Source organism: Myxocyprinus asiaticus, chromosome 23, assembly GCF_019703515.2.
Source record: "Myxocyprinus asiaticus isolate MX2 ecotype Aquarium Trade chromosome 23, UBuf_Myxa_2, whole genome shotgun sequence".
NCBI lineage: Eukaryota > Metazoa > Chordata > Actinopteri > Cypriniformes > Catostomidae > Myxocyprinus > Myxocyprinus asiaticus.
Window position 1 is genome coordinate 42,956,178 of NC_059366.1, and position 14,107 is coordinate 42,970,284.

General features: G+C 38.6%; 2 protein-coding genes across 8 annotated transcripts in view; one reads left to right on the plus strand and one right to left on the minus strand.

Annotated features, from left to right (window-relative positions):
• LOC127413537 (arginyl-tRNA--protein transferase 1-like) overlaps positions 1 to 2,686 on the minus strand; it is a 132,991-nt gene extending 130,305 nt beyond the window's left edge. For 3 of the 4 annotated variants that reach the window (XM_051650770.1, XM_051650766.1, XM_051650768.1), the window contains exon 1: positions 1,687 to 1,824. In XM_051650770.1, coding sequence (XP_051506730.1) covers positions 1,687 to 1,786 — 100 coding nt within the window. In that variant the 5' untranslated portion in view covers positions 1,787 to 1,824. Of the gene's footprint in view, positions 1 to 1,686; positions 1,825 to 2,283 lie in introns of those variants that run through there. The other variant, XM_051650769.1, reaches the window with a different exon arrangement.
• A 633-nt stretch (positions 2,687 to 3,319) lies between these two features.
• The window catches only part of LOC127413526 (CSC1-like protein 2), a 51,326-nt gene continuing 40,538 nt past the window's right edge, over positions 3,320 to 14,107 (plus strand). For all 4 annotated transcript variants that reach the window (XM_051650739.1, XM_051650741.1, XM_051650742.1 and 1 more), the window contains exon 1: positions 3,320 to 3,890. The gene's annotated coding sequence lies outside the window, so the exon portion shown is untranslated. The remainder of the gene's footprint in view (positions 3,891 to 14,107) is intronic.

Sequence of the window (14,107 nt, forward strand, 5' to 3'; positions counted from 1 at the left end):
CAGCTTACGTCGCCACTTTTAGCACCATCTCTCCAAAAAAGCTGTCAACGTTGACATAATCGTCAGCAGTTCAACATTTAAATAAAAATGGAAATAATAAATAAACTTGCAACACATCATGACATCCTCTGCTGACTGCAGTACAGGAGTACATGCGATAAAAAAACCACATAAAAGTCGTGATATTTTGTCTTTTACTGCCCTTACAAAATTGGCCATGATAATCATAGTAACCATTACTGTTACTGCTGTAAACCCATTAACATGGAATATGGGATCTCTTTGAAATAGTGCATAATAATATTTTTTTCCATCTTAGTTTAGCATCATTTTTGAGTACTAGGGTTGGGCGATATGACGATATATCGTGGCGAAGATATAAAGTGTCAATCGACAGAGATTTTGCTATATCGTGTATATCGCAATATCCATGTGCGCAGCGTTACCATATCTTTCACTGGGCACGCTTCACATGAAACTGAAACCAGGCTTGAGCAGGTAATGAATTCGTCGGTTATTTGTGTATTTAAGGCCAGATTCACTAAAGGAATTATGCAGATCAGGCAACGTCGCGAACGCGCCCACAAACTCTTGGCTGATTTTTGCGGGCCGGTTCTGAGCGCTCTACAGCGAAGGATGCAGAAGTCCACGTGATCTGACTGACACACCTATCATCTCTTTAATATGCCGAGGTGCGCTTGACTACACCACACAACTTTTGCTGACGTGATCAAAAGAAATGTTAAGAAAATGAAGAGGAGCTTATTATTAAAACAGGTGCGACATCTGGTTCACAAAAGCTGACACAGATTAGAAAAATTGAATCGGCAAAATGTCACGCGACGATAACCACTTGTGGTAATACGAACACCTTAAACTTTTAACACCTTTAAACGAAACGCGCTAAAGAATATTATGAAAGCCAAAAGATGCGCTTTGCATTAATTCCGTCTTTTTAATTTTTTATTATTATTTTTTATTTTTTGTTGCAAGAAGTATTTATAAATACAATTAAAAGACGTGTTATTTTCGTTGTGTATTTTTTAAGTAATATTATATAATATTTTGTTACTTTGCTTTGAAAAGATCTTCAGTTTCTTGAGGAAAGTTTATAATAATGCTGGTCAACAACATATCAGACTGAAATGTGGCATAATGTGAACTACTATAAAGCCCCAGACAGGGATGGAAAAACATGACCAGTTGTCTCATATGATGAAATAATAGCTAAAAAAAATGACTCATTTATGAGTCACTTCTTTGATAGGAGACATTTGACAGCTTCAAGATGCTACACGCTACATATGAGCAACTAAGACCATCTTACTGTTGTAAGAGACTTGGGGGACGCACATTAATGTAGTAAACAAATAATAAAGTAAACAATAACTCGTTATTCAGCAGCTAAACCTACTGACCATTTCCTGAGATACAGCTAACCACCCAGCTAGCTTATCCTACGCACGAGAGACATTAAACTATTGGGGAAAAAGCGATTTAACTAATCATTTACCTTTAATTAAGCGTTTCAACATTTGATAAATCATGTTCAACCGTTTTTTAATCTGGTAATAACAACAAATGAAAGCTCATGCTAGTCAGTTGCTGGTCAACCCGGCTTCATGCAACTGTTTTGTCACTTCACTGAATATTTACCTCACGCCAACGGTATTAAAGTCCACTAACCGTGTGAGAAATTGCCCTTCTCATGTTTACAGTAACCGCAGCGATAGCCACCATCTCCCCCGAAATACTCCACCATACTGTACGATCCTCCCGCTGCCATTTCCACACTCTCCCAGCTGCACCCAGCAGCGATTTTAACAGACCCTACTATGGGAAAGGTTTGACTTATGAATAATAATTAGGTTCGTGACGTTCGCCCCATATGCCTACCTGATTGGCTGAAAGTCATCCGTTAGTAGGTGGGGGGGGGGTTATCAACCAACGTCAGAAGGATGTAATTAATATTTATGAACTAAGCCTTCACCGTAGTATGATTAAATGGTTTTACTGTGCAAAGCAATCACTACATGACCTGGAAGCACATCTGTGCTTCCAGTAGTGGTAAAAGCCTCCTGCTGGCAAGAAACACACACACGCACACACAAAAAAAACATTTATCATTCAAATATGTCTTTTTAATTTCCTGCTGCTTCCGCCATCAAAAGGTACCAATTGTACCACCTTGTTTTTAGACATAAAGTCACCACCTTCGAAGTGACTATACACTACACTATACTATACAAGATGCAGTTTAATTACCCATGCACCCGCACTCACCAAATGACGCTTTACCCCATGCGCTCCCACAGTAGCCACAGCAATATCCACACTTTTCACCTTTGAGCTCCACTATGGAGTGCATTTCCCAATTGATCCGTCTTTAACCGATGTGTGCAGTATGTGTCATGCAAAGATATTTCTCTTTAGTGGTATAAAAAAAATGATATTTAAATATAAAAGTCTCCCCTATTCGACATCATTGGAGATTTAATGCGCAGTCATTGTTATGGCGCATCCAAAACATTAGGCTACACGCGGTTTGAGGTAACACGTTGTTCACTTTTGCGCGTTTTAAATTAAACCAACGCAATCTTAACCCAGTTATTTATAAAGAACATTAATCGCCGAGATAATCCATAAAACGATAATCCAGCTCTACAGGAAACTACTGTATCTCCTCAAGATAATATGTAGTTTGTACATTAGACAGCAGTAGAAGCCCTTTTGAAGAAAGTAATACAACTTTACCTATATAGACCTTTTTCACAGACTGTGATGACGCGTTTCCGCCTTAATTAGCAGCGTAAATCTCGCAATTTTCTTATATTAATCATTTTTTTAAAATATTGAATTTAAATTTATAACATTATGCTTTGTGTTATATTACCCTGGAATTAGTTTTAAAAAATAAATTACCACAGCTGTGAGGGGCTTTCGATTACAGCTGATGAGAGAGTGACAGTAAATTTGGCATCTTCTCCCATTTTACTGTCTTAATCTACCCCTCTCTATTTTATTTTATATATATAAATTATGTTATTTTTTTTCACCCCTCTCTTTCTTTCTTTTGTCTTGGAGCAAATGGATAAGTGAAAATTTTATTTTCTGTGATCTCCCATTCACTCCCATTCATAGCTGTCGAAGTTTACCCTGCAAGCGTTTACTTTCGCGTCTCAAAACCCGGAGTATGAAAAAGGTAATTTGTTGATTGGGTAGTTTGTAACACCAATTTTAACATACATTTATGTCACGTTTACATTACTTCGCAATAACAATGATGCAAATGTCGATGCTTTCTTTGTTCAGAAATGTCCTGTGAGGAACTGGCTAAACATTTAACCAGTTCTACAATATAATTTGAATTTCTGCTGAAGAACAGGTTTCAATCTATATTTTAAACTTAAAAGGTTTCAAGTTCATTTTGAGGTATATTTTCCGCATAAGAACGACCACAAGTCGGTTGAAAGGCCGAATGTATCCGAATAATTACGGAAGTTTCCGAAGAAGTCTGAACGTGGACCGAACGTGAACGCAAACGAATTCCAATGGAGAGCCGAACGTGACCGACCCGAAGTGTGCCGATCGTGGCCGACGCCCCATCTGGGAAACACTTCGTGGGTTGCCTATCAACCGCTTATAAACCGACCAGACACATCACACAGATCCATGCTAAGGGCTTACTGAGGTCCTCCAGGCGCGACACTAACTGGATGTACGCTGTTATGTACTAATCTTGGGCCTTTTTGCTTTTTTCTAAACACTAATAAACCCTGCCGACGACCTCTGAATAAAGCCTGGACTGAATATCGGCTATTGTTATTTTTCTTGGGACATTACAGCAGTAGCTAGCCGATAGCTACTTTGGCTTTGACCACTACGGCCAGGTGAGTTAACTTTACTTGTTTGTAACAGCTTAACCAACTCATTTGAGCCATGTCACTCTTACTGTTTTGGGAATAATCGATGCTTTATTTTAGTAGTAGTAAACTTTAAAGTTAGCTGATATAAGCAGAAGTTGATGCGAAATCACCTCAACTAACATGCTAACAGGAGCTGGGCTAGGTCGAATTAGCTGTTGCCTAAATAACTAGTTGTGTTTAACTAGCATTGTTAAGATAAATCAGTGTCCATAACTACTTAATGCCCTTCCAGGAAAGAAATCCTCAATAATGACTAAGTATATTACTTACAACCAAACCAGACCAGTCCTTAGCTGGCAAACATGGTTAGATTGAAGTTGAATGAAAATGATCGATTAGCCTCAGCATGTTTAGTTGGATCTGTTTTTCTTAAAGTGACATAAATGTCTGATCATTATTGTTCATTGTACAGTCTATGGTTTGTGAATTAGATGTGTATGAGGTGATATGTAGCATAACTAATCTCCTTATTAGTGTCAATCCTTCAAATCCTCACCAGTAACATGACAGATTATGCTGTGCTCTAGTGACACATTCTAACCCATCTGAATATAGAATACACACTGGCGGCCAAAAGTTTGGAATAATGTACAGATTTTGCTGTTTCGGAAGGAAATTGGTACTTTAATTCACCAAAGTGGCATTCAACTGATCACAAAGTATAGACAGGACATTACTGATGTACAAAAACAGCACCATCACTATTTGGAAAAAAAATAGTCATTTTTGATCAAATCTAGACAGGCCCCATTTCCAGCAGACATCACTCCAACACCTTATCCTTGAGTAATCATGCTAATTTAGTACTAGAAAATCACTTGCCATTATATCAGACACAGTTGAAAGCTATTTGGTTCGTTAAATGAAGCTTAACATTTTCTTTGTGTTTGTTTTTGAGTTGCCACAGTATGCAATAGACTGGCATGTCTTAAGGTCAATATTAGGTCAAAAATGGCAACAACAAAAAAAAGAAACAGCTTTCTCTAGAAATTCGTCAGTCAATTGTTGTTTTGAGGAATGAAGGCTATGCAATACTTGAAACTGCCAAAAAACTGAAGATTTCATACAAAGGTGTACACTACGGTCTTCAAAGACAAAGGACAACTGGCTCTAACAAGGACAGAAAGAGATGTGGAAGACCAGATGTACAACTAAACAAGAGGATAAGTACATCAGAGTCTCTAGTTTGAGAAATAGACGCCTCACATGTCCTCAGCTGACAGCTTCATTGAATTCTACCCGCTCAACACCAGTTTCATGTACAACAGTAAAGAGAAGACTCGGGGGTGCAGGCCTTATGGGAAGAATTGCAAAGAAAAAGCCACTTTTGAAACAGAAAAACAAAAAGAAAAGGTTCGAGTGGGCAAAGAAACACAGACATTGGACAACAGATAATTGGAAAAGTGTTATGGATCTTAACCCCATTGAGCTTTTGTGGGATCAGCTAGACTGTAAGGTGCGTGAGAAGTGCCCGACAAGACAGCCACATCTATGACAGGTGCTACAGGAAGTGTGGGGTGAAATAGAGTATCTGGACAGACTTTTTTGATGAGTTTTTTTGGATTTTTTGATGAGAACTTGAAGTAGTTTAAGAAGTTATGAATTTTTTATTTTTTTTTTTTCAAATTGTAATAGTACTTTTTCACATTATGTGAAATAAAAGTCACTTTGGTGAATAAAAGTACCAATTTCTTTCCATAAGAGCAAAATCCGTACATTATTCCAAACTTCTGGCCGCCAGTGTATATCGCTGGTGTTTGACAGGAAATGGACTATAATAGGATGCAGATGGTGGAAATTCCCGAGAAGAACCTCAGAATTCAGTTGCACTTAATCCAGCCCATTTGCATGTTGCGTGGGCGATTTCGCCAAACCTACTTGCGCCTAAACGTAGTGCATGCTTGCATGAAAATACAAAAATTTCATAGCCATGCCCGCTGACTTTGCACTTATGAATTATGGCATAGCGCTGCGCTTAACCCTAGCGCTCTTAAAATAGGGCCCTAAGACTAAATAAAAACTAAAGAGATATTTTGAAAAGAATAAAAATAACTAAAAACTATTTAGGCACCATTAAATCTAACTAAAACTGAAAACCAAAACACAAAACAAAATAATAAAAAAACTAGTTAAATTTTCAAAACTATAATAACCCTGCTTCAAGGAAGCTTGCTGAGGCCCCCAAGTGGGCCCCGGCCCCTTGGTTGAGAAAGCAGTAAGTGTGGTTTGGCATATGTGCACATTTAAGCTCCATCTCCATGGAGGGGTGCCAAAAGCATTGTTTTTAAGCAATTTCCTTTCAGCTGTACAGGCTGTAATACAGTGAAGATACATGCCTGTTTTATAAACTGTACCCACCAACCCAAACCTTTTTTTTTTTACCCAATTTGGATTGCCCAATTCCCAGTGCGCTTTTAAGTCCTCATGGTCGTGTAGTGACTCGCCTCAATCCGGGTGGCAGAGGATGAATCCCAGCTGCCTCCACGTCTGAGACCATCAACCCGCGCATCTTATCATGTGGCTTGTTGAGCGCGTCGCCACGGAGACATAGCGCGTGTGGAGGCTTCACGCCATCCACCGCGGCATCCGTACTCAACTCACCACGCGCCCCACCGAGAACGAACCACATTATAGCGACCACGAGGAGGTTATCCCATGTGACTCTACCCTCCATAGCAACCGGGACAATTTGGTTGCTTAGGAGACCTGGCTGGAGTCACTCAGCATGCCCAGGGATTCGAACTAGCAAATTCCAGGGGTGGTAGCACAATTCAAGTATTTTAATATACCCTTGAAGGTTGTTAGTAGCCTAATGTTTATGAAGACATTGGTATCACACTGACCTTATAAATGATGCAATAATATGATAATAACAGCTGGGATAGAACATGAGGAAATGGTGCCAGTATTACTGCACTTCTTGTAATGTTAATGATTCACAGCTTTCTTTAACCTTGAGGCCAACAACCCCTTGAAAGAACAGATAATCTGTGAGACATTCTTATCAACAACATTCATTTTGTTTGACCTTATGAAAACCATACTCCTATGTAGTCCAACAGAACATTAAAGTGATTTATTTGCAAGCAGTCTTTAAATATAACCCAGCCAGATGGGTGTATGTACCTCAGCAGAAGTGGGGTTTCTCGGGCAGTTGTAGTAATTTGCGCTGATCTGAGGTCATATACAGTAGATTATGCAATCTCCATTAAAGTGTTGCAAGGCTAATATTAGCTGATGCTGCAGGTTATGTGAACTCGTATCGATTAAAAAGGGACTTGGAGGTAATCATATGACCCTTCAGCCTGTTGTGATCAACTGATAAACTCTCAAAGACACCGTAACTACTGTGAAAAAGTATGTAATTGAGTTTGGCTGAGTGTAGGGTCATGAAACTCACACGCGTTGGGTCAGTGAGGCTGACTTACAAGATAAAACCGCTGCTTTGAGTTACCACACTGGAGAACCATTGCGTCATATTCCTTCGCCGATATTCTCGTCTGCTCTGAGTTTTGCATCTAAACATAGGGAGCTGATCGGAATATGGTTTATGGTTCCCATGTTAAAGGTGCAGTATGTAAGATTCAGAAACCCTTGTTATTAATGACACATGTGGCTGTTATGTGAACTGCAGCCAGCTACCTGTTGTTGGTGCACACACTCCATAGGGACGCGAGCGTGCAAGCATCAGGCAAAACAATGACGTAACGTACAAAGAGACTGAACGTGATCCACCGGCATCATGCTGACAGATGAGGTAGCATAATTAAAATTACACATTTATGATTGTTTTACTACAAACTTTGAGACTAAACTAAAACTACTTATCAGCTAACATAGCATACTGATACACACATACAGCTACATACTACCAAACTATACCAGACAGTTTATAGTTATGTTGCACTATTGTATGTTTTGTATGCCGTATTTTGTATACGAATAAGAAACCAGCATATTTGCTTAAATTTATCCTGTATACCTGACTTTTAATATAAAGAGAAGATTGCTGAAATTATTTGAAAGTTACGAAGCAAGGTAGCTTGCAATTCATCAGCATTAGCAAGCAAGATCAAGTTAGCTAAAATGACACAGATCAATCCTTATGGCACTATATTTCACAAGCTTTGCAGTTATGTAAGCTTACCTGTCCAATGAGAAGAATGCCATTTCAGGGTCGGTTTTGATCCCCAAAACCGAATGAAGTTCCCTCCATGAATCAAATGCCCTGCTGATGTTCACTCTAGTTTTCGCTCGACCATGATCACGTTCCCGCTTAGAGTTTGTGTAGGAGTCGGTGTTGTGCTGGGAGCTGGACGTTTGCTGGATTCCATCTCTAAGATAACATTACCTAGTGTTGCAATTTGTTGTCGCTGATGAATAGCGGAAGAGAAGCACTGAGGCAAGGCTCTCGGGAGTGCGCATAAACGTCACATACTTTGGATTTTCCCGGCAAAACCGACCCGCTCCCTTCACATGAAAATCAGTCTACAGGCTTTAATAGGCAACCTAGGAAGTCCGGGAAGGGCTCATTTTTTAAGTTGCGTTACAAGCCGTTCACACATTGGCAAACAAAAGGCAAATATTACATGAAAATTTTTCATATTGCACCTTTAAGATATTCCATTAAATGAATGTTACTCCATTAGTCAGTAAGAGGCCAGAGCAAGATTGTGAGCTAGTTAAATAATTATGTCAAATATAGTGTCTTTGTGTGAGTGTGTGTTGTCAAACTTGTTGAGGTCAGAACTCTCAGTTCAGTAGTTAACAAGTGTCAGCATGTTACGAGAAGGCACATGCTTCGCTCTAGTTTCTAAAGCATTGTTCAGAATCAGTTCTCATTAATCTGTTGACCATATTTTCAGACGTGTAAGAAGCAGGCGAAAGTGTGACAAAAATCAACAGCACTTAACATTACAACATCAAAATTCTGTCGATGTAGGACCTTCATGAGTTTTGAAACTGCACATTGACCAGTATCACAAGGTCCATTGCTCAATTCAGTGTTGTTTTGAGGATGCTAATGAAGGGATCCACTTTGCATTGTGGTCCTTATCATCCTGTCAAAGTTTATTTTGTGATTTGTACTTTATCCTGCTTATTACATGACTATGTACCAAAGAAATGATTTAAAATTACAATAAATATTTATTTGAGTAGAAATTATTTTATTATGTGCGAGGAAAGACAGGGTGGAGGGGTATGAGAAATGAAACTAGCACAGCTATTTAGCAAATCAGTTGCCCGGGATAATGGGTCAATTGTACAGTTTACATTTATTCATTTGGCAGATGCTTTTATCCAAAGCGACTTACAAAAGAGGAAGTTAAAAGCTAGCGTATGTTTAATTTTTTCCGCCTTTAATTTTTCAGCTATTCAAAGTATACTCTTTGGACCAAGCCTGTACAGATGAATTTGACGCACACGCACTACGATTGTTTTGTTAAACTCTTCTAGTACATGCGCATATGCAGCCGACGCAGACTGTCCATGTGTCTGAAAAAACTGGGGATCTGAGGGACTTTATGTCCGACTTCCAATTTGGAAACTCGTGCAGAAATCTTCAGCTCCGATTTCGATGAGATGCAGGTGTGTGGCGTCACGCAAACGTATCGGCACCCAGGGAGATTGACAGAGTCACTGATAAACATTCATTTTTTATTAAATAACATCCGTCAAAGATCATTACATGTTCATTAAAAGTTGTTTAGCAAACATTTGTAGAACAAACGCTCACATTGCAGCATCGTTTATCAGTTTGGTTGCCATGAGACTTCTCTTTTGACAATCAAGGTACTGCTGAAAATCACAACATAATCAATCTCAAAATTAAAAATAAGGCCCCTCTTTGACACTTGTGTATAGTTTTCTCTGGATTTTTAATGTAGTGAAAAGCCATATAACGCATGATCATTATCAATCATCATTTTCATGTTCGATCATTGCTGTCATTTCCGAGTACAGGAGTACTCATGTCCATCCCTAGTTTTCATGTCTATGCCAGGAACTCACAAGAAATGTCTGTGTGTTTTCGGCAACAGGCCTTATGGCCATAAAGAAGGAGGCCTGTCAGTGTGTGAGCCTCTCTATTTTGAATGATTTGTAACCTGATGCTTTTATTAGAGCTTGGCTGTCACAAGCCCTGTAACGTTTGCTGTCATGCGTAGGCTGTTTGTTTCATGACTCTGCATTAGTGTTGAATTTAGAAGGACAGCAGGAGGGTGGATGTCCCTGCCATCTGTCACAAAACCTGAGATTCTAGTCTGACTTTTACAAGCAAGATAGATGGGCCTGTTGTAGGACTGCCCAAATTAAAGTGTTAGTTCAGCAAAAAAATAAAATTTTTGTCATTTACTCACCCTCATGTTGTTCCAAACTCATATGACTTACTTTCTTCTATGGAACACAAAAGGAAATGTTTAGGCCTCAGTCACTATTCACTTCCATTGCATTTTGTTTTCCATACAATTTTTTTCTCTTCATTTTAATATCATATTAAACATCAAATATGTTCTGATTGGGTATGATTTTCACATCATTAAGCGTTTTAACTTTCGTTGTGGAATGTACAAGCAAATTTTTTTTTGTTGCTAGAAATTTGTCCCATCACGCCTGGTAGGAAAGGACATTGCATAAAGATGGAATAAATGTGATTAACTAACTCCACCTTGATCTGGTTTGTCGCAGTTTGGTACAAAACCCCGGCATGTGACTTTCTCTCCCTCATCGCCTTTATATACTGTATTTATTTTCCATTTGGGAATGTCGGAGCTGTGCTGTCACAGTTACCATAAACTTGATTCTTCTGACATTATTCCACACTGGACAGCCATTGTCTGTGTATATTAATGGATGGTATATGCTTTTGTTGAAGCCATCATTCTGCGTTATTTCAACTTCATTTAAAAAATAAAAAAAAAGAAAAGAAATAAACAAACCTGATTAATAGAGTGCAACAGTCTGGTTCCGGAAGTAAAAATCCCATTCATTTATTGCATAGACAAATTGATTTTCAATAACAACTTATAAATCTTTAGAGGCAGACCTACTGTGAGCTTTGAGATTGTTCATCCATGGTATATGCTTCTGTTGAAACCAAACATCTGTGTTATTTCAAATTCATTGTTTAAAAACCATGTTTTATAGCAGAATTCATGGTAAACAACTACATTACCCATGATCCAGCAGAGAAAGTTTCACCAATTAGAGAATCGCGGCCAATGAAGCCCGTAAAACCCACCTCAGAGCAACCGCCCACTCCCTTGAGGCACTGTGAATGACGTAATCGTGTCGGTGTCTCTTCACCCTTAAAATGCTTATCTATTTGTACACATCGGAATATTTAGCAATAAACGTAAAATATATTGTTTTTATACTTATAATCAACAACCTAAAATTATTAGTTTTCTATATTCACATCGTTTTTTTTATTCAAGTACATCATTTGCAGTGCTTCATGGGATTGTAGTCTGTGGCCTCACGATAGACGGTAAGTACACATCCTTGTCTCTTTGTCTTTTTGTCTGATTTTCAAAAACTTTTTTGCCTCAAAACAAAGTTTGTAATGTTGTGTTTCACCTTAAAGTTGGTTGGTTTGGTTCATTGCTCAGAACTCTTTTATGAAGGATTTTGAAGTCCATAAAAACATAAAAAATAAAAATGGGAAAAACACTTCTGGAATCAAGTTGGCTGAAAAAGTGTGCTGGCACTGTTGCGCTCTATTCCTTGAAGTTGTTTCACCCACATATATGTTGCAAGGCCATTGTCTTAGAAAGGTAATAGCACATGATTTGAGGTATACTATACATATCATTCATGTCTGTAACACAGACATTTAATACTTAGGATAAGGGGTTTGTTTTAAATCCCTAACCCTAAGTATGAGCAATAGTAGTACTGATCCATGCCTTAGCAAACACCACTATTTCATTAGATCTCTCCATTTCATCAAGCCAATTTTACATCATTGAAAGATTAAGTATTTGAAGTACACACCACTAGCTCAGAAGTTTACACTCTGTTTCCTAGAGAAGAACTTGGTGCATTTGTTACATTTTGTCATAGAGAGACAGCTTGAACCAGCTAAACTCTGTTTATTGTCAAGCCTTTTCATGGCTGATGTCACTGAAGGAGGAACATAGATGTGTTTGTGTTGGGCCAACGGCAGCAGGCCAGAGCACTGTGCGTGTTGTGTTAAAAAGAAGTCTTGGTGGTCTTTGGATCTTTTAATGTGGAGATCAGTTTTCAGTTACACTTACTAAAAAGCTTGTATACTATTACATAAGTCACACTTTACATACTATTGTCTCCACTGAGAAGTGTGTGTGTGGGTGTATGGAGGAAAGGCAGATTTGTTATTCAGCTGTGGCTCATGTTGTTTTTTTTCCTCACGTATTCTCTGATACATTGCCTGTCCTGAGCCAGTTTATCCTGTCTAAAACCGTTTTCTTTAGTTTCTGAAGAAGCAGCCTGATTGTTTGTTTTTGTGGCATGTGTCTTTTCAATCTTTAAATATGACAACTCTTCAGTTAATCACTTCCAACAATCTGTTCAGCTTCAAACTTCTCAATGACAACTAAGACCCTGTTTCCACCTGGTATTAAAATGCATTTTGGGTGATCTGATTACATGTGGTCAGTAGGGTTGCAGCGGTATACCGGTTTCACGGTATACCATGGTATGAAAATTGACGGTTATCATACCATGTACATTTGCTTATCTACGGTATTGAGAAAAAAATGCAACCGGACGGAGAATCTCACCTGCGGATGCGCATCTCCTTTCCTCCTCGTCTGCCTGTCAGACTCGTCAACTTGCCTCACACACACACATGCAGTGGAGAAAATGTCAGAGAGAAGCGAGGCGAGGGGGTCTGACATAAGTGAGTGTGTGAGTTAAAGCAGTGTTTCTCAACTGGTGGGTCGCAGGTCTATTCAGACTGGGTCGCGGACAGCAGGGAAAGAACAATGCCATGGTTCTCCCATTGAAGATATTTCGGTGGCCGCCCAAGTGATAGCCTATTTAGGACTGCCGAGGCAGATTTAATAATAATCTCGCGATCAGCTAAAGGTATATCATGATATACTCTGTCCTCTGGCGCGCGCGTACAACAACCGGGCTTCCCTCGATATTGCGGAGCGCAGACCTCAAAACTGATGTGACCAATTTCAATTCTAGTGAGAATTTTCTAGTTTAAAGCGTTACGGAGGAAGTCAAGTCAAACCTCTCAAACAGTAGGCAGCCCTGACATGCCAAACAGCACTGAGGAGGAAAAGAGCAACACTGTGTTATGTGCTATTTTTTTTTTTTTAATTGTACATCATCACCTTTACAAAATTGTTTCACTATTTTACATGAGTTATATTTTGACAAAATGTTAGTTTCATATGAAATAATCTAAAGGTAGAATCTATTAGACCTCATTTTATATCAACAGTGGCATTTTTCAAGATGTGTTTCAGCTAGTATTTATTTTTTCATAAATACTATAATTTGTTATTATTATTACTATTATTTAAGACTAGCTACACTGACCTAACCATGGTAATGAGGAGCCTTTCCTCCTGTGTAATATGTATGATCTGTTTGAATTATGTTTGAAATTAGGAAACAAACGGGATAATGAGTTCATATAAGTAAATATGCTCTTCAATTTTTAAAAGAGGGAGAGAAAACTTCCTGTCACTTTTGTTGTTGACGTCAACAACAAAAATAATGTCACTTGATGCATGTCCTTGTACTTGAAAACTACGAACAAAACTGTGCCACATAAAAGGAAATGCGACCCAGAATACCTTAAATACAGGTTACGTTTTTAATATGGTGGGTCGCCACTTGATTTCTAATGTAAAATCTGCGTCCTGAAGCAAAACCAGTTGAGAACCATTGAGTTAAAGGTACAGACAGGAGCAGTCCATATTAAAGTTTGCTGCCATTAGCAATAGGGATGCACCGATACCACTTTTTCTCTTCCAATCTCAGTATCGGCCGATACCGATCCTGATCCGATACCAGTGTTGGTTTTTTTGCATAATCAGTGTAGAATATCTTTACATTATTGTGTGGAACTAATTGGGATACTCTTTAATATGTAAAGAAACACAAACCTCTAACTGCACATTATTTCAATATAAACGTATTTCTTATTAAGGAAAACTTTATTGTTAACTAGTATACTGGAT